This window comes from Aptenodytes forsteri, unplaced genomic scaffold (assembly GCF_000699145.1).
Source record: "Aptenodytes forsteri isolate BGI_AS27 unplaced genomic scaffold, ASM69914v1 Scaffold172, whole genome shotgun sequence".
Lineage (NCBI taxonomy): Eukaryota > Metazoa > Chordata > Aves > Sphenisciformes > Spheniscidae > Aptenodytes > Aptenodytes forsteri.
The window spans coordinates 9,547,138-9,568,952 of record NW_008795018.1 but is presented as its reverse complement, the minus strand read 5'-3'; the positions used below and the strand labels follow the sequence as shown (position 1 = coordinate 9,568,952).

At 36.3% G+C, this 21,815-nt stretch overlaps 1 protein-coding gene across 1 annotated transcript in view; it reads left to right on the top strand.

Annotated features, from left to right (window-relative positions):
• Positions 1-21,815, top strand: part of VPS50 (VPS50, EARP/GARPII complex subunit) — a 97,952-nt gene that overhangs the window by 32,144 nt on the left and 43,993 nt on the right. Inside the window, 7 exon segments of the mRNA XM_009275716.2 lie at positions 78-218; positions 4,495-4,630; positions 12,649-12,746; positions 13,387-13,481; positions 14,156-14,254; positions 17,636-17,726; positions 19,287-19,463. Coding sequence (XP_009273991.1) covers positions 78-218; positions 4,495-4,630; positions 12,649-12,746; positions 13,387-13,481; positions 14,156-14,254; positions 17,636-17,726; positions 19,287-19,463 — 837 coding nt within the window.

The following is a 21,815-nucleotide window of genomic DNA, read 5'->3' as shown; positions in this document are numbered from 1 at the left end:
AGACTTACATTACAAGGCTATAGCATATGACGAGTTGAATTTTACTATTTGATTTTATGTTATTCCTTTTCTTTCAGACAGCAATGGACCAGTTACATATGCACTTCACTCAAGCCATTCACAACACTGTGTTTCAAGTAGTCCTTGGATATGTGGAGCTGTGTGCAGGAAACACAGACACCAAGTTTCAGAAGTTACAGTACAAAGACCTCTGTACAGTATGTAATTCTTGCATATATGTATATTTTTTTTAATCTGAATTTTACCACTGTTGTAAGTGTACCTTATGTAAGTAGGGACTCAGTTATTAAAATAACCCTACAGCTATTATAGTTTCTTAATACAACTCAGGCTAATTGAGAGATTGGTTATTCACAACTTAATGCTGATTTTGATTGCACTAAATCTTAGCACTTTGGAGTTAGTGTGCACAACATCTAACTAAATGTAAAGAAGTAAATCATAGGATACAAACAGGAGATCAAGATTTCAAAACTCACATGTCTTCAGTGTAATATGCTAGTTACTAGAATCACTATTAGCTTTGAACTTTATTTCAGTGCGTTTTGGCTGTATGCACAGTTTCTGTAATACTGCATTTCAGTAAGGATTCTTGTAAAGATATTAACTTAATTGGAGTCTTCCCATTACTCCTAATATTGCACCAGATTCATTACACTTTTGCTATCAAGGTAAGGAACAGCTATAATATTGAGATGCAAAAGCCTGATGATAGGCAGTTCATGGACTGGGTATAACCCTGTATTTTCCTCTAGTATAGATTTTAGATGCAGTTTCCTGCATGTGTATATTTTGTTCGTTGTTTTTAAAATGTTATTAGAATGAATTACTGTATTTCGAGTACTGTTTTTAGTTCACTCTTTAATTCTTTCACTTGTGATCTTACAACCCGATAAATTTTCTTAAACTTCGGTGGAGGAGAGAGAGAGTGTGAGATATTTTAGGTGGTTGTAACATTGATTTAAAACTTGAAATTATGTTTCTATCTTGAATGTTCTTCATTTGTTTCAGTCACAGACTAAGCCCTCATCATACTTTATCAACTCAAGAACCCACCCCCTCAGTTGCAATTTATTAAATCAAAGTACAGTCACAAGGAGATTAAAATTCATATTCTGATCCACTTTTCTGCTCTTTCACTTCTCAATTCTCCTGGGATTGTGTAGCTTCAACTAGTAAACAATACATCTGTGCTGAAAACCATTTCATTGTGAAGAGGTGCCCCTTTGACTTAGAAGGCTTACATAATCTTAGAGCCTTCATATGAGTGAAAGTGCATTATGAAAAATTAATTTACTGTGAGTAATTGACATAAGTATTAATGAACAGAATGAGTAAGGTTCCAGATAGGTTGTATTTGCACTTACCTGAGATGAATTCTAGTTGAAGAAAGCCAGCAAACCCTGATCTCTGTTCTCTAGACTGCAGCCCTTTCATTCTTCTGCTTTAAGTCTTCAGAGGGTGTTTTTGTTTTCATTTCTTAGTTTCTAATGCACTTTTCTTCCGAGTTTTTTTGCTTTATACTTCTATATGCCCTTCAGTATTATTTCTCATTCTTTGCTAATATTTATGATACTAAGCCCATTTATTTACATTTACAAATAGTACTACTGAGCTCCTCCTGGCATCTTCTAAAATACAGATTGTGTGCTGCTGTTAATCCTTACCCTTTACAGTGCAGAAGGATCTTTCAGATCACTGGAAATACCGTATTTTGTAATACGCAGAAAGAGTGGCTTTAACTGTGCAGTTACAAAATTATTACCTCATTACTTCTATTTGGCTTTCCTTCTGCAGAACCCTCATGAGATGCTTCTTTAGTTATGTGAGCCTGCAATAGCTGGAATCTGGCAGTCTGTATAAAGGAAGGTGCCCAAATTTTACGGCTATAATGTACTATGAATACTGCAGGAATTTCCTTGAAATTTATTGATTTTTTTAATTTTTCATTACACTGTTAGTAACAATTAGGTATTTAGGGAACAGGCTGCAGATGGGAAATTTTGGTCTCTATTACAAACCGTGCTGTTCAGCGTTGGTTGTTACCTGTTGCAGTGCATTTGTGAAAATCGGAGTGCTGAATAAGCTGGACTATCATAGCAATTCCATTTCTAACTTCCCGTAGAAAAAATACCAACAGGTTTTCATCTCTTATGTTCAGTTGTCAGGGAGTAAATTGTTTAAGACTAAAATACGAGCCTGCTTTCTCTGTGTCTAGTTCCAGTGAGAACCCTCTTCAACCTGTCTACACTGTTAAGCCAGGATGCTCTTAACGTATAAGTGGTTATGGAGTACTTACTCTAATTAAACAATGGAAGTCATACAAAATTAAAGTCTTCCTTTTTGGGCAGATTTCCTGTGGTGTGTTTCTAAAAATCTTTAGAAAGATAAACTTATTTAGCTCATTTCCATTTTACACGGGTAGTTGGGGACTATGGTGGGTTTTTTTTCTTTGTTTTAATTTTTTGTTTGTTTGTTTCTTTTCTGGAAGTCAGATACTGGATTTTTAATAATTTCAGGTTTTTTAAAAGAATAATGTTTTCAGTAATTCTTAGCCGTTTATGTAAGTTACGTGTCTGTGCACTCTGAGTCACTATTTCCTTGTTGAGCATTTCTTTTCCTAGCGATATGCCATGTTCTAACTCTTACATCCTTTCTCCTTTTGAATACTAGTGGAACAGAGGAGAGTTCGGCTGCTTCATCTTCAAGCTTTGATTTCCTTTATTCTGCATAAGTTCAAAGAAATTCAGTTGCTTATTTCCTTAGTCTAAATTGAATTATCTTGGTATTTAGTAAGTGATCCTTTCTTCCTGGCCACCTGGAAGCCAATATATCAAGTATAGTGATCTGCACAACCAAAGTTTAGATTTTATAGCTACTAAAAGCCCTGAAATACACTAAGTAACATTTTCTGATGAGTTGGCAGAGGAAATAGCTGAAACAGCTGTTGAAATGGCAGGGCATTGTATTGTTTAAATGATAAACTTACTACCCTATTTTGTTCCATCGTTAGCAAAGGTCTATAGTATCTGAGATTAAAGTGTCTCAATAATGCAGTCAGTAATGTATATCAACTCTCCAATTAAAGGGTGTTTTAGAAAAACAGTAGTATTCTCAATTGATACTTTTTTATGCACCAAGAACTTGCCTTTTTCTTTTTTTGTTGGTGTGTCCAGAATGCCTGATTTATATCCTTGAGGCAGCTCTGGTTTGATACGGAACAGAATCAGAGTAATAATTAATTTAGAAAAACCCATGCAAACTGCAAAGACATAACGATTAATATGAGGCCTCCAGATACTTTTGCTAATGACATCTATTAATGCTAATGAACAGTTTTTGAGAGTCCTTGATCATAAGCAGGGTGTAGGAGAATATGGATTGGGTGGTACGTACTACTGTCAGGAGCATTATTTAAGCTTAGAAAGCAAGAGAACATGATTAAATAGGAAGTAAAGACGTAGTTTACAATTTTTTTTTCTACCTGAAAGCTGAAAAATAGGAGGGGCCTAAGTGATGCATCTGCATTTGTGAAGAAATCTGTCCAGTCTAATGTTTATTATCCATCAAACATAATATTCAAGCTTATCAAGGTTTTGTTGCAATTCATTGCTCAGGAAGGACACTCAGTGTGTAGAAAGCCACAGTTACCTCAGTGGATGAGGATGCAATTCAGAGGGCTTTGATTGCTTTGATTAAGGGTTTGCTCTCTGTAGAATCCATGGTTGGTTATTTTGGTGGTTATGTTGACATCACTGTTGCAGAAGCTGTTACTATTTTTGAAGAGTTTTGTTGTAACTGTAATGCCAAAGCTTTTGTATCATCTTGGATATACATTTTTGGGTTAGCGTGCAGTACCCACGTGGTAAGAGCTAACTAGCCTTGCGGAAGTCAACTGTGGACACTGAAGTAGCAATGAATATCTTAATTCACAACTGGTTCTTTGGAGCAGGGTGGATTGGGGAGGTAGGACAGCTGCCATCTAAGTTTGTTTGTTTGTTTTTAAACTACTTTATACAGCATACAATCCAATGGCACACCAGCCAGGATGGCTTCTGTGTACTGCTGAAGTACAAGTATCTGCATCATTGAACTGACGCAGTGTCTGCATGTCATAGGGGTGGCTGCATTCCTCTTTGATGGTGAGATGTGCTGACCATTAGACTGTGTGGCTTTACTTCTCTGTCTACCTTGCTGTTCCATAAATATAAGAGGTGGTTAATATATGGGCCAGTTGGGAAAAGAAAAAAAAAAGGCGCTAACTAACAAGCTTTGCACTTTCAGACAGCATTTGATTGGTTGACTAAAATCAGGCATTCATCAGCTCTCAAATACTTTTGAAAAGGAAACTGATATACGTCAAGCACCTCAGCTGTATGAATATGGAGGTTTTTGTATGGTTTGTTTTGCCTCTGCAAAAAAATGAACAGAATTGTTAAGTATCACAATATTATTTTGTTTGTTTTTCTGTAGCATATTACATCAGACAGTTACATTCCATGCCTTGCTGATCTCTGCAAAGCCCTTTGGGAGGTCATGCTCAGTTACTACCGAACGATGCAGTGGCATGAGAATCATGACCAAGATGAGGCAGCAGCTGTGTCTTCTGGTAAGAAACTGTTATGGAAACAAAGCTTCTGGTATTTGGAAATAACTTTTCTTATGCTCAAGTTGTCAATTTGTGTGTCGGTACCTTTGTGGTCTTGACTCGGTGCCTTCAGCATTATTGCTTATAGTGTGCAGGAAGGACTTAAATACTCACTGGATTTTTGTAGTCTTCAGTATAAGGCTCATTTTTTAATTAATATGTCTATGTGCCATTATTACATATATAAACAGTTTTATTTTAAACAGTGCTTATTGTTGAGTTGGAAGTCAGCTGTGGTAGATGACTACAAAATCTGAGGATTTTTCCCTTTAATATAGGACCAATGTGAAATTTCAGATTTTTTGATCAATGTTGATATATTCACTGCATATTAAGCTTAGTAGATTAGGATACTGGATTGTGTACTAGGAAAGGTGACCGAAACAATAGGGAGTGAATCTGTTGTAAATCTGTCATCGTGATTTTCAGGAAATCCAATTTCCTGAATGTTGTATATCATCTATACTAGTGAATCCATCATAAGATACGGTCACAATTTCCTTGATACCCTTACAGGAAAAGGCAAAGATTTCATCTTAAAGTATAATTTTGGTTTTCTTTTACTGTTGTTCCAGTTTGTGTTTTTAGGACAGAAGCACAAAACCTTCGTCTGTTGTCTGTCTAAGTCCTCCTAAATACATTTTGCTGGACGTATTCTAAATTAATATAAAATGTCTGAAGACAGACAGTATTTCTCACTACCCCAAGATGCTTGTGTTTGGCAGAGGGCAGAGCGTGAAATTTACAATATTAAGATTTATGCAAAACTCCTATTTATTTGAATCAGATAGGTTTTCTTACTGAAAAGGAGGCTTCTGTCAAAGGACAAGGACTGTAGGACTGCTGCAAAAGTTATTCCTCCTTGCCTGATTTGCATAAAACTTGAATCGTTTACATTAGACGATAAGAAGAAAGGGAAACAAAATTGGAAATAGAAGTCAAGAACAGATCTTGGAACACCCTGCTTCCTACAATGTATTTGAAATCCAACACTTCTTTCAAAATTTAGATGTATTACAGATTTTAAGTCTTAAAAAGAATCAAACTTATGCTAGTTAACATTGTCTTCCTACTTTAAATTTGAAAAATTAATGAAAATATTTTCTTCGGCGTGTCCTTCCTGTATTGTGTGGAATCTTAAAAAAAATAAGTAAAAAACCACCGTGGATTTGTTGAAACTGTTATTTCATATGAAAGTTTTTATAAGTATATCAGAATTAAAATTCAGAGTTGAAATATTTAATTTTGAGATGCATTATGTGAAAAAAGGTTCTGAAGTTTTGAGTGAATTGCCCATTCTCAATAATATTTACTTTTAAAATAACGTCAGATAATTACATTTCCTTCTCTTGTTTTAATTTTGTTGTGATCTTTGCATGTGTAAAATAAAGCAGGTATTATAAAGAGTTTATTGCATGGAAGCATTATCACAGTAGACTACTTGCTCAACTCCAGATGTAATTTTAAAAATAGTTCCCCTTAGTGTGGTTACTTGTGATATCCTGAAGAAAGAAACCCATTTGCACTGCAAAACCTTTTAAAGGAACCATTAAGCCTAATAAAGTGGTATATTCAGTCACATGAGTAATTTTAAATGCATTGCTTTTTAAATGAGTGCCAGAGTGTTTTGGTATGTTTACTACTAATCCACTAAATCTTCTGTCTCTTGTTTTTTAAGTCTCTGGAGACATTGTGGCTTACCTGTAATGTACAACTAGAATAAATTTGAGCTACTGAATCACTTCTTCAAATACCTTAGCAATGATAAAGCACACAAAAGGGAATTTCACAAGTATAATTTAATTTCAGAGGGACTATAGATATCTACTAAATGTCTGTTTTTTCTAAAAGTCACTGCTCATGCTGTAGTAATTATTAAACCTGTACATGGAAGTCTCATTCCATATTTATTGATTTAATAGCTGTGATACGTGCTAAAGCCAAAGAGTAAAATTCCTGTAGAAAGGGTGGGTATATCAGAAGGAACCATGGAGGCAGTTCAGGAGATTATGCTAAAATTGTTCCTGCAATTAAACCCCATGGACTGGAGCAATAGAAGGAGCGGTCTTAACAGTTGCATGTGTATCTGGCTTTTATAATTTGGAGAACTCAAAGCTGTCCCAGTGTTTTCCTCTTGTTGTGCCAGTTAATGTCAGCAGTCTTACAAAGTACCTTAAATGGGTTTAGGGACTCTTGACCTTAGGGCAAAACCCAGCTATAGAAGTGAGAAGCTGGACTTAGAAGACATGAATTTCTATTTTAATAGTGAAGCTTATCCAAAAGAAGTCCTGCATGGATTATGAAAAGGAGGTTGCACTTCATCTAGATCGTGTGTCACGTATTTGTGATTATTAATGCCTGTTACAGATGTTAAAATGCGCCTTGCATAACTTGTAAATAATTGTCCTTCTGCATGTCTGAGGAATGTCTGCTTTATATTGTTAAATATTCTGCTTATTTGTGTTCTGAAAATTAGTCTAGTTTGAGACTGAAGAGCAAAATGGAATAGAAAATACTTTTACAACAGGATTTTTTTTGGTTGGAACGTTTATAGGAGAGACGCTTTGAGATTGAGGCTTTTTTATTTTTTTTCCCTAGAATTGAGTTCAGAATTTGCAGTTCTGTCAATTATAGTGTGGACTGGCTTTGGGGATTTGGGGATTACTTTGTTTAAGATCAATTAAAAAACCCCCTACTTGGAATAAACTAAATGGAAACAGATAATTATCTCTAGATATAAATGTAATCCTAAAAATTTTTAAAGCATGAGACATATTTTAGTACTTTTCATGAAATAGGAAATACTAATGAGACTTAGTTTGCTGAAGTGTTACAACAGAGTATCAGTAAATCATAATGAAATGTATGGTATTGATAGTTCTATGAATCATCAATAATAACGCTTAATTGCTCTAATATACTGTTGGAAAGATAGAATAAAGTGTTCATATGTAGGAGTTGTTTAATCATACTGAAGATAAAATTAGTGAACTAAAAGTATCTACTCCATAGCATGAAATGAGTTCTATGTCACATTTAATGAGCTGCTACTTATTCTGTGATTTTGTTGTTTGAACAATAAACAGCAAATTGCTGTGATATGGGTTGTCATCCCTGAAAATAAACTGCTTACTGGAAAATTTTCCATTGCACTGTTGGTCATGGTCAAAGCATTGTTTGTGTTTGTAGTATAGAATCAAAGAAAAGATGAGTTTTAAAGGGACCCGTGCAGGTCATTTTGTCTTCCCTGCTCAAAGTGGAGTGAACTTCAAAGTCGCATTGGTTTGTGGGGGGCCCTGCCTGGTTCAGCTGGGTTTTCACATTGCATAAAATTTACTGTGACGTTGATATAGTTCCCATGTATTCCTGAGACACTAATTTAACAGAAGAACTGAAACTGAGCAGCAAAATGATCACTATAGCATTTAAACTCCTGATTTTGCAAGTATAATCCTAGTGGTAAAAGTTGGTAACAACTGTAATAGCTGTAATAGATTCACTGAAAAGCAAGAAGAAAATTATGTAAGATGTAATTTAATTTCAGCCATTTTAATTTTCAGAACATTCAATTTATAATACTACATAAATTCTGTGCAAGACCTGCTTGGTAGTCAAAGAATGAAGCTAGAGGACAGTGATTTGATTGATCATTTTTTCTTTTTTTTTCCCTCTTTTTTCCCTCTTTTTTCCTTTCCCTTCTTTCTCTCCTTTCCCTTCTTTCTCTCCTTTCCCTTTTTTCCCTGTCTGACTGGCAAGGATTAAACAAAAACCTTTTGTTATGACTGAAGGCTGCCTTTACAAATTTTAAAGAAATACTGAGAAACCTGAAAAATGACTGTATTTAAACCAGGCTTCTAGAAGAATAACTTCGGGATGCTTCGGATTCATATTTTTATGTGAAGTTATGAATATTCATGTATTCTGCTACCTGTTCCAAATTCTTCAAAGCAAAAAGTGTAAATGCTTGTGGACCTTTGTCCAATCCTTGATTTTCAAGGAAATTATCCTAAATTCATATGTTTGCATGTGTGAAATTAACTGCAGTACAGTTCATGAAAAGACTGGAAACAAGAACTCTTAGCATGACTGGCCATAAACCAGGAGCACCAGGAGATTACCAGAGAGAATATTGCGTAGATTTTTATTGAACAATAGCATCCATATGACTCTGTGGTCAGAGTCTATGACTAAGACTGTGGTCTTAGTCTTGAGAATCGGTCAAAGATACTGACGCGTTTAGGCTTGGCTTCACTCTGCAGAAGTGTAGAAGAGAGGAGGTTGCAGAAACCTCTAAAGAGCGTGCTCTGACTATGATAGCTGGTTTTGTTTACTCATATCGCCAGAGAAAGGATAAATCTGCTTAGGGTTTCTCTAGTTGGATTATTCTTTCTGTTTATATTTTGTTTAATCTTCCATGATAAATCACTTTTGAAAATGCATTTGTCAGAATTACTGCTTTCAGGAGAAGAGGAGCATATTTAGGTACAGTTACTAAATTATAATTTATGTATACAGTGGCTAATATTTATTTTATGACTTTTCTTTCATAAGAAAAATTTTCTTTGAGTGGCCTGCAACAGTAGATATAGTATGGAATTATGTCTGAGTCTTGTTTTGACATCAAGCAGCCTTTTATCTTCTCATTTTGAGTAATTAGTGTTAATTCTCAGTCCACCTGCAAAAGCAGTCTTAATGTCTTTAAACAGAAAAGAGTTGAACACAGTTTTGCAGCCTTGGAAGAAATGAATATAAGCCCAAATTCCAGAATATATTTTATTATGTTTTTAATTGTGAGGAGTTACTCAATTGAAAGTACCAGAGCTTTTACATTCTGGCTGCAAATAGTATTGTACTGGTTCTGTATTCTTGAGGTCTAGCCTCATGGGCAGACTAATTTTAACTTAACTGGCTTGAAGATTCTTCTTGGTAGTGTTCGTATGTTCGCCATCATAATCCCTAGCTCACAGATGAAGCTCCCTCAGAGTTTGATAAGGATCATAATTTAATAACATGTCCAGACACACGAAATAGCTCCACTTGAAAGAAATTAAGCAAGGCCAGCATCCTTCTCTGTAACCATATTCCCCACATTTGCTTAATTTAAATGGAGCTACAAGTGTTGAAGGTTTCATTTTTTTGTTGTTCCTATTATGCTTATCTATTATATAAGCATTCATATAATAGGTAATATATATATTTAGAAGAAATTTTATTTTTTTTTATTTACATGAGAAATGCAAATAGTTCTTGTTCTGAGAAACATACTCTGAAAAAGTTCAAAGCAGAAAACAAATGGTTGATGGGGAGAAGGAAGACGCATATCATGCTCTTCTTACAGAGATCCTGGCCCAGGACTGGGAGTATGAGACACTGATAAGTGCTAATTAGGATTAATGATTGTTACAGAAGAAAACTCTGCTCACTTGACAGTGAGCACTGAGTGATCTGAAGAAAACATGGTCAGAACATGGTCCGATTCTGCTGTGCTCTTTTGTTTTTTGGTTTAATTCAATTGTCAGTATCTGATACCAGTCATAACCATTCTTGTTCAGTGGATGACTCTTTCCTTCCTCCTCTTAAATATGCAGTGGTCCAGACAACGCTGTGGAGGTCTGTTCTGCACATATCTGAAAAGGCTGATTAAAGTCTTGTATCTGGCCTCCCATTCCTTACTGGGCTCATTAGTGAGGTGCTCACAGTATTTACACAGTATTCATCTAGACTGCATGGGCTGGGTTCAGGGCGAGGCTTGACATGGAAAGAGCACTTTTGTTCGTGACAAAAAATTTGTTAGCACTGGCAAATGGAGGGCAGATGTAGGTTCTTTATGGTTCTGGACTCTTCTTCAGTAGACAGCAAAATTAGACATGAAAAATTGCTACTCTCTCTGAGGAAAGTGAAATTAAGCCAGGAGGCTTTCTGGAAAAAACTATGAAGCCTAGTAATGAAGAACTGCAAAGGTCAGTCAGGATTAGCTCTCGCTGTGGTCCTGGTAGCACGTTACCATCTAAGGAACACTATTGTGGCAGAGATTAAGTATACAGGTGGCATTTTTGTCCTCGCTAGTTTTGAATGACTGCGTAAAATCCTGTCCCTGCATTGATGAGATCAGCTCATGAATGAAAAGCTGCTGGAGCTGCACCCGAGCCCTCTGGTAGCATCTCACAGTTTAACAGCTGAATGTGCTTCACAGCCATAGTGCTGTCTCCCTGGGTGGAAGCTGCATGTAATCCCACTGAGGTAGTTTGGTCCATGGCCTTGGATAGCTTCCAAATTCCTTGCTGACCCTAGAAATAATCTTTCTCTTCCTTTCCCTGCCCTGCTGCCCCCCGCCCCCCCCCCAAATAACGTGTTTCACAAGTTAGGGCTGCCAGTTGTTGAGGAGCTGTTAAATGTTATACTCTTTCCTGTACCTTCCTGTTTGCATTATAGCAGTGATGTATCTACCTGGTCATGAAGTCCAACGACTTAAAAAAAGACTCCATCTTTCAAGAATGTAATCTAAGTCAAGGACGTTAGACATGTCCTAGTCTGTTAGACGTGTCCTGTTGCTCTCCAGGTAGACCCAAATTATAGATAGGGACTGTCTTTCCCACGATATCATAAGAAACTTTTTTTTTTTCCCCTTCCCTTTCCTGTTCCCTCTCTGGGTTCCTGTAGGATCTGGGCTTTGTGCTGCCTGTTCCTGTGAAGCCTAGGGGGCAGGGATGAGACTGCCTGGTGCGTGTGCAAGATGATAGCTTGGGGCTGGGTGGAGGTTTTTGAGAGGAAATGCTGGAATCAGGGAAAGGAATGGCTTTGAGTTGGGAGCCTGTGTGTGGAGGTGGAGAGGTGAGACCAGCTGGGCCAGGAACAAGGGAGTGAATAGTCTTCTCAAGTACTGAAAACTAGCTGGAGGTTGCAGAAAAGATGGAAAGACGGGTCTGAGCTGCATGGCAATGCTGGGGTACTACAGGCAATCTTAATTCTTCTGTGTTGCAACCTCTTGAATGATGGGCTAGAAGGAGGGCTGTACACTTCGTAATATTCCAGTGTAATATTTTATATGAATTTTTATCTTTCATGTCAAATCACTAAATGGTGTGATTTGACAGTTTTCTTATCGTGGGGGAAAGTTTGTATGTGTCATCTGGCTAAGACAGAGCTTTCCTGTGGTCAGTCATAGGCTGTGAAGCAAACTGCATGACACTGTGCCGTCACAGACTGCAAGCATAACCACAACTGTATGCTCGCAAACTACATATAAAATACTACCTTCTCTTTTTTAAAATGGAAAAAAAATACATTTCCTCCAGAGGGAGAGAGAGGACCACATACAGGAGAAGTTCACCATGCATTACAGTGCTTTTCTGGAAAATGATCCAGCGCTGTGGGAATGAAGGTTTTAAAATTAAATAAAATAATTTGGAAGAAAGAAAGACACCTGATTATATGATTGACATTATTTCATGCATAAGCATACATTAGTATGAGAGGGGAAAAAAAAGAGCATGCTATATTGTTTGCATAGTTCATGGAAAAAGTTTCAGTATTTTTCCTCAGAGTTGCAGACAGAATTTGCTGGGGCAGAAAGTTAAAAATCTTGCTTCTGAAATTTTTAAGTTCATGATTCTTGTCTACAAAGGTAGAATATCTTAGAGAATCTTATTGTAGAGGATAAGCAGTGCTCACTTCAGCTTTCAACTTTATCTTTTGTATTTGAAATATCAGTATCTGTTACTCTCATCGTTTTTTGATTTTTATTGCATGGGGTATCTTGCTTACATAAAAGCAATCAGAAGCTCTCCTGGTCTGCATTAGCATATAATATTTATATGTGCTTTATTCATTTCCTTTCAAAAGTTTAGAGCAATGGAGCTCTCCTGTAGTTTGCATAATGGATAATATGATAAAGACTAAGGCAGAAGTTTCATTATGGTTAGAAAACTAGGATACATTTCAAGGCTTTTGGAAATATCTGCAATACCTTTCACCTTCAGTTTCAGATGGCAGCAATGTGATTGGAACTGAAGAGAACAGTTTTGACCGCAGCTATGTAAAAAAGAAACTGGAACATGGGCTTTCACGAATATGGCAGGTTCGGGGTTTTATTTTTCTTCCTATTCTTCCTAAATATATATCCCTCCCCCCTTAATTACAGTTATATTTATACTGATCTTCTTAAAGAAATCTCTCCAGGGTTTGTTTGTTTGTTTTTTTTTAAATTATTTGATTTGAGCTAAATATGTCAAAACAAAACCATGGAAATACAATTTCTGTGACTCAGTTACTACTTGGTTGCTATGCTTACAAACTCAGTCAAGACACCAAAACATAGTAACATGACTTTCAGCCTGATTCTACTTCTCCCAACCTGTGTGCTGCCCCACAATCTATTTTCTTCTCATGTGCTTTTCTCTGTTAGCACAGTCATACTGCTTTATGTTTCTGGTATAAGCATAGCTATGGAGAACCTGAAGTCTTGTGAACCTGCCTGGTTTCACAGCATTCCTAGGATTGACCTTGTGTTATAGAGTGTTAAAGAAACTGATTATAATATTACTTTAGAAAGTCAATGAGAAATCATTCATGTTACAGAAAATGGAGTTCTATTCTAAATTTAAAAAAGAAGTTATAAGTCCAAACAAACCAAAAAGTGCTAATGAACCAGGCATCTGAGCCTTCACCTTTGTGTCTTTAGTGTATTAAGCACACAAAAACTTGTTTGTGTTTTGTAGGATGTTCAGCTGAAAGTGAAAACATATCTTCTGGGAACAGATCTGTCTAACTTCAAATATGACGACTTCATATTTGTACTTGATGTTACCAGCAGGTATACTGATGTGGTCATAAGACCACTTAATACATGTGCACAAACTTGAACTCTGATAAGCCAGCACAGTTAATTAAGGCTGATATTTACATTCTGATGCCAACTTTGTTCATATCTACTGATAGTTTGAAGAGCACTTCTTTATGTGGGAGTTTATGAGGATGTACTTGGGAGACGTAGCATAAATTGCTTTGCTGCTCAAGTAGTGCGTAAGTGCGATAAGATTTCAGTATTTTCCACCTTTAAGATTTCAGATGTGCAGATCTCACAATTTTGATGTTTCTAAAAGCTTTTAAAGGGACTCTCAGTCAAGAGCAGTAAAATACTGTGGTACTGCTAACCTGTACAGTATTATATCCTTCTGTTTTGGTAATAAAATGATGGATTCAGACTGTGAGCTGTACAGCTTGCCCTGCGTAAAGGGATCTCAAAAAGACATTTATTTTGCTTATGGCTCTTTGTCTCTATGTGTATGGAATATTTTGATAGGATTTGGAGGGAAATGAGACATGGACTTTTGTGGAATGAGTGAAGTGTTTGCAACTTAATATTGGTGCTTTGCTTTTATGGAGATACACTTACGCTCATGGTAATGATTGAGGCTTCTAATTCAGGTTGGAACAGCAGTTTTAATAAATCAATAAATATTTCTGAAGTTTGTTTTATTGTTATAGGCTGATGCAAGTTGGAGAAGAATTTTGTGGCAGTAAGTCTGAAGTTTTGCAAGAATCTATCAGAAAACAAAGTGTTAACTATTTCAAAACATACCACAGGTGAGACTACTATATGTGCAGTGGATGAATCTAATGACATTTATTTTTGTTGGGTTTAACTTTAAATGCTTTCCAAAGGAATTCCACTGCATAATGTTCCTGCATTGAGGTTGACAGATAGTGTTTTATGATGAGAATAGGGCCCTGAACCCTGGAGAAAGGGAGAAAGTGGAGAAGCCTTTGCTTCCGCTATGGTTGTGGAAAACTCTAGCTCTGCAGCAGGCAAGCCAGATAAAGGTGAAAAAATTTTATGTACAATTTCAGTAGTTTTTCAGGCTGCCTCTTTAGCTGTCTCCTGGGATCCTGAGGATGAATGCCTCTGAAATCCATACTTCCTAGCAAAATTGTTACTTCTTTTTCTATGCCATTATATAAAAAGAGCTGATCATTTGTGGCTATGAAATGTTTTTTTTTTTCAATATTCAATTTTGTCTTATATCAAATGAGATGTTTAGAACTGAGTCCATCCTTTTGAGTCATGTTTTCATAGTTTTTTCATTGGCAGTATCTAATTATGTTTCAGTCAACCCTACTATCATATCTGAGACCAGTCATATGTGCTGTCATGTGCAGGCAGACTCTGGCCTCAGATATGATATCTGGCTGTGACAGCTTCAAGACTTGTCTGTCTGTTTGTTTTAATTGTCTTGATTTCCCAAATGTTTTGGTTTGGATGATTGACAACTCTTTCATTCTAGTTATCTAGCATTTATCTTCTTTCTGGGTGTAAAAAGCTAGGAAGATATGAGAAGAAATACAGCGTTCCTTGCTCTAAGAAACTTACTTTCCAGTCTTGATCTGTTGTCCTCTGTTGTATGGGAGCTGTCATACAACTAATACATCCAAACACATTTGGTCTGAGACTTTCTGCCTAAAATCCATAAAGTGTGAAAATTATGTCAGGAGAACATGAGACAGTGTCTAAATTCAGAAGCTGAGAATGTGGTTTGGAATTTCTTCCAGCTTTCGTAGTTTGGAGCTAGGATTTCTTTCCGGACATTTGATGAAGACCTCAGTTCCAGTTGTCTGAAAAGCTTCAGCCTTAATCAGATGCACATTATGTCTTGTCAGGAGATGAGTTGATTAAGATGCCATGCCACCTATCTTTATTTCTTGAAAGCATTTCTGAACCATGAACTGATTTGGAAACTGAGCTTGCAGCTCTAGGTTCGGAAGAGCTGTTTTGGTCTACCTAACCATCTTTTACTACACTGACTTACCACATAATACCTTATTTGGTTAAGTAAATATCGTTTTGACCATTATGGTTTTGCTTATGTTTAAAGGACCTATTTAACAGCTTAGGGAATCAGACTAATTTTCTGAATTATCTTTGAGTAAAATAAAGGTTAAGGAACACTGGTGGAATATGTATAGAAATAATAACTTTTTGAAATAACTTGTGTTTTTAATTAAGGTAATGTTTCTCGTAATTCTTGTGAAAATAAAAGGAAATACTTATTGATATGACTCAAATCATGTGAACTTTTTAATACTTTTTATATGTTTTATGCTGTGTGGGTATTGTGAAGATTAATTGGCTGATGTTTTCATCCTCAGAGGGAAAAATATAAAAAACCTCTCTCCCAGCTATATCCATGAGGTTGATTTATATAAAAGCTTTAAGCATCTTGCCTTTTCAGATCAAGCTAATGTGGCATATTGTGGCTTTCCCTCCCCTTTTTTTTTTAATTGGGGGGGGGGGAAAGAAAAAGCTAGTGCTTTTAAGGATTCATTAGTACATAAAAGCTACATAGAACTGAAATGCTCAGAGTCCAGGAGTAATCAGTTCTTTGATTGTGTAATTTGACATATGTGGCCTCCTGGGCGGTATGGTGTTTTAGAGAACTGCCAACATAGAGAAAGCATTCAAAGGAACTGGTCATGTCATTCAAAAAGTGTAGAAGAGCAACGTAATACTAGAGCCTACATGAAGCCTTTTTTGGGTAAAAGTTGATTATTTTGAAAAATTAAACGGGCTTTTGGCAGAGAACATTAGTAAGGTGATTTTTGGAATGCAGTTTACTTTTTGTTCTGATACAAGTTTGTAAAAAGGTGTGTCTGATCACTAAAGCTTTTCAGAGAATGAATGCACCAGACCTTCCACGTGTGCCACTTTCTAGACTTCTGTGCTGGTGAAAATGAAGAGCATTTGTTCAAGTACATTGTCAGTGCCTGGATTTCAGCTTTGGAATGATACAAAAGCTGGTGCTGTGTGGCTTTTAAATGTTTGCTTTTCTATGACTCTTTCTCGTTAGTCTTCCTCTCAAAGAATTTTGATCTGTAACGCTGATTTTTACAGCATCCCTATCTGTTGTTTCTGTTGGCTTTACTGCGAGAAGATCTGCAAGCTATGGGTACTTAGTGCCTCGAAAATAGCACTTGAAGTCTGTTTGCATTTAACTGGTGAATTTAAATAGACACAGCAAACTGTAGTCATAATTCAACACATTGCTCATCTCATTGAGGGAAGAAAATTTTAATTGTAGTGGTGATTATAGTTTGTTACTGAAATAGTGGTATTTCTAGAACATTTTACTGCCTAATTAGAAACTCAGTGCATAATTTACCAACTGCTACTTGTTAAGCAAAACAATATACCATATATTAAGAAAAGATGCAGCAATGTGACCTCAGTAAGCACCCATTGCTGTCTTTTCCTGTATGAGTTCCTGCTAATGCGGCAAAAAGATGTTCTTTATTAAAGGTATTTCTGCTTATGGCTGAACAGAGGCTTTTCTAATGATTAAAAACATAACAGAAACAATGCAGAGATATAATGGCTTGATTACGTTTCCCTAATACGTTTTCTATATTAGTACCAAGGTAAAGTTAAGCTATGAAGAAAAATATAGTTTAGGAGATTAATAGCCGTTTTGCTTTTTTCTTCTTTGAAAAGTTGAGATGTCTGTTGAACATCAGTTCTTTCCACTTCCCTTTGTTACCTGTTGGCTTCAGTGTGTTTGAAAGAAGCATCTGTCTGGTGTGGGCTCACAGAAGCTGTTGTACTGCTAATAGAGTGTTTGTATATATTATATTGCTTTCTACAGTTTACATAGAGGAAAGAGGGTCCAGTATTACTGCATAATCATAGATGTTCCTCTACACTTTCTAATGGTTTTGACAAAAAAATTTGTTTCCAAATTTTGGAAATTGACATTCTTTGAGAATTTCTCCAGAGGTGTCATAAAACATAAACTGTGCTAGTAGCCACAGCTTTTAGGTGGTCTGTCAGTTGAAAGAATGTGTTGAATATCTGTTTTCCAGTGTGATTTTTTTATACAGTTTTTGAAGGTGTTTTTCACTGCATGAGTTAAATAATTGTCTCCTTCCTGATTTACTCTTGCTGCCAATTAAGAGTATTCATTTGTTGTATTTCAGAACCCGTCTTGAAGAATTAAGAATGTTTTTGGAGAATGAAACCTGGGAACTTTGTCCTGTTAAATCAAGCTTTAGTATTCTGCAGCTTCATGTACGTTCTATGAATAACACATGCAAATATATTAATACTTTAATAGCTAAGAGTCCAGGTGTTCTGAGAAGTAGTAAGATCCATGAGCTACTGTGCAAATGTTTTTAATGGCTGCTAAAACCCCCTAAATTTCACTTTGTGATATTGGAAACTTAAGATTCAAATGCTTTTAAAACAGTAGTGTTCCGTTTCAGGCAGGTAGGGGTTTACAGAAGATGCTAGAGTTGTAGGCATAATGTTAGCCTTTATTTTTCATGTTTTAATGTGCTGTTAATATGTCAGTTTTCCATTTCTAAATTGTTTATCTGAGAGTAAGATGCTAAAAGATGAGTGCCTAAAAGTAGTTATATGAGCGCTCATTAGCTTGTACCAATTTTTGGCATCTGTTTCTGGAAACATAGGTCATACTGGCTCATTTGAAAAGGAAAAAAAAAAGTTAATTCTTCTGTGGTGAAGTCCAACTGAAAGCAAGTAATTGGTGTGCTCACATGCTGTCCTAAAGTGATTTTTGTGAAGTTTAGCACATGGTGGGTGAATTTCACCTGTTTTACCAAATGAAACGTGGGTGCCTATGATTAAAGCTATCACTAAAGTGCAAAAATGGATATAGCTAAACAATCTCAAGCAAAAGATAATTTTGCAGCTTCTGTAGAGTTAACTGTAAAAGTAAGCAAGAGGCTACTGGGTCAGTAATAGCACGGAGGGAAAAGGAAGGAGGACCCTCAGTAGCATCCGGTAGCAAAAGAAATAATATTTTTAATAGAGAAATGGCATTATAAATCCATACCTACTGCTTAGGGGACTGGAGGAGCAGAAAATGGCAGAAAGCAACTGATTCATTTAAACGAACAGAAATCTAACATTGCAGTCCTTTTAGCTGCACACATTTTGATCTTTAAACCTTTAGATAAATGATAATGTACATTTTGCCATTTATGAAGATCAATAGCTAGAGTTTAATAGATAGAAATGATATGTCAACTGATATAAGTCAAGTTTTTAGAAAAAAAAGTCTAAAGTCATACCTTATGTGCCCTACTTAGTCCAAAAAGTCCATGTGCTCACCCGGTCATCAGAAACTTCATGTGCAATGGGTTTGAAAAGTAATAAATTTTGAAAATAACTTTTTAAAAATAAAATATTAAGAAAAAAATTTCAGCTTTAGTAAATTACTGGGTAACTTGTGTAAAGAAAACTACATTTTTGGGTAGAATTTAGGTCTTGTTTTATCTCCTATTTTATGTGAAATAAAAAACCCACTTAGTTTTCACCTAGTTTTAGACAGCAAATACTTTCAGAATGCAGGAGATGTATTGCATATCATAGCCAAAAACTGCTAAAATTAGAAAGACGAGCAGTACAAGATTGCCAATTTCAAGGTTAACTTGAGCCAGCATGAAAAGCATGTTTAAATAAGCAGCAAGCTTTGGCTGAAAGTTTTCATATCAGGTTAATTGTCCACAAGTTTGTTGTTATTCTCTCTTTTTATGGAACTGGAGTCATAATAATACTGAAACTGTCTTGTTGGTGATTAAAATTGTACTTTATTTCTATTAATAGGAATTTAAGTTCATGGAGCAGTCACGTTCCCCATCTGTGTCACCTAGTAAGCAGCCTGCTTCAGCAATTTCAACAACAGTAACATTATTTGAGCAGTACTGTAATGGAGGAAACCCATTTGAAATTCAGGCCGACAGCAAAGATGATGAGACAGAAGACGTGTTAGCTTCCAATGGGGTATGGAGTGTTTCAGGGAAAAAAAAAAAGAAAAATCTTGCTCTCAGTAAATGATGATTTGTTTTGTGTATCAGTGGTGGCAAAATGTCTTAGTACAAGGATCAGTTAACTGCAGCACTGTGTAAAATCTCAAGCCACTTTACTCCTTTAATTAGGTAGGTTGCTTTGCTTTTAACAATGCCAGAAAGCCAGGCATCCTGTTTAAAGTTCAGTTTGTTTTGCAGTGGATCAATATTTTTTCCCACTGAAGTCAAGTGCTCCTGAAGGGCTAGCAAGGCATGTTCCACCTAAATTAGTATTTTTCCGGGGGTTTAAGTTAGCTTTGTTTGTGGAAGTAATTTTGTCATTTTAGGACTGGCTTTCTGGCTTCTTAGGGAAGAATCATTGTGGGTTCCTCCTTCAGTTGTATTTGTTCACACCTACGTGATTTGCCATGGGTTATTTGATGTTTGTTAGGCAGTTTTTATTTGTAATTTAAATGCTCAGGACACTTGCTTTACGGTGGGATCTACTATAAAACTGAACAATAACTTTGTGTATTTTTTTTCCCCAGAATTCTGTCAAAATCTAGCAGTGGTCAAATATGTTTTAATGTAAAACTTAGTACCATTCTCTTAAATACTACATTAGCATATTTTTGTTAAGGCTTTTGCTCTTGTTTATCCCTTTGATGAATAATGTTTTCTTGGGCTTTTTTTTGTGATAAGGTTAGGTTTAGTTTTTTTGTTTAAGGTTAGTTAATCCAGCCATCACACTAACAGCTTTCTGATTTTCAGCTTCGTCTTTCTTCCTTTCCCTGTGGAACTTCAGTTGCAAAGCAGCTTGATCTGTATCTCACACACCTGAGTGTGCTGCTGCCGTGTCTTTCATTCTGTGGGCGATGCTGCGGTCTCTTTCCTACTGTGTTACCTGAAGAAAAAAATACAGCTGATTGGCATAAAATATTGTTGCATTGTGGAGGGCCAGTTTCCTGGTGGTAGTTCTTTCCCTGTCAAGTAATACAGCAGAACGTATGTCCTGCCTTTTCATATCAGTAAACTGAGAAGAGTTGCATAGTTATCACTGTAAGACTTATATGTAGACTCCAAATGAGCGTATTAAGCAAAGATGAATGCACTGCAGGGCATGCTGAAACTGCAGAATTCCATGGTACTTTGTAGAAACCCACTCTGAAACAAAGCTTTTGGGGAATCTGGGCAGCCATTTGGTAGATATTTGCTAAAATGATCCTTAGTGACGTAAGGATTACTGATGATGCCAATAGTACTTTTGAGGTTTTCAGAATGAAAGCTCCCTCTACTGAAGAGTTCATTTCAGACTTTTGTATATGTTTGTGAGTAGTTTTGCTTTTTAAAAGATTTTTCTGAAGAAAAAGGACTAGAAAATTAACTTAACTTTGGGGATTTTATTGTTTCCCTCCCCGCCCCCCAAGACAGCTTTCTTCTGAAGGTTTGACTCTGTAAGAGATGTATAGAGCCATCATGACCTGCACTGTGAGTGCAGAAATATATCTCAAATATTGCAAGATTTTTTTTGCCACCATTTGCACATAGAATAATTAGGACGGTATGAAATTATTTTCCAAAGATGATATTAACTGGAGCTACCGAGACTGGATAACATCTCAAGAACAAAAAAGAATAATTGTTGGAACGTGATTTCAATCTCCTTTGATTCCTTGCAGGTCACTGCTAGCAAATGAGCGCATACACTGTCCCCATAGTTTTGTGCAGTGACTTGTATGCAGAATACTTACACTTGTAGAAGGCTAGAATTGTCTTCTTTACTGTGGATATGTTGAGGAATTTTTCTTTCTATCTGCACACTTGTATGAGATAGGAAATCTTTGCACACAAGTTAGAACAGAGCTGCTTCATTCTTTCCAGTTCTGACATTTTACCCTTCAGAATCTGTTTGTCCTAGCTCAAGTAAAATTTAAATGATATCGACTTCCTCTGCACTAAGCTTTTGCTTCTATGATCATGAAGTCATTTTATGAAAAAATTAGGTAGCAAATGCTGATTAACAAGTTGGAGATACTGTTTTCTTGGCTTTTGCCAGCCTGAAGTGTCATACTGCTGCCAAGCAGACTGCTATTACTAATACCCTCTTCTGTCTTCAGTTATATATTATTTTTTTTTCCCCTTTTCTCCAATGATGAACCTCTTCGGAGAATCATAGAATCATAGAATAGAATCATAGAATCAATGAGGTTGGAAAAGACCTCTAAGATCATCGAGTCCAACCGTCAACCCAACACCACCATGTCCACTAAACCATGTCCCTAAGTGCCTCATCTACTCGTCTTTTAAATACCTCCAGGGATGGGGACTCCACCACTTCCCTGGGCAG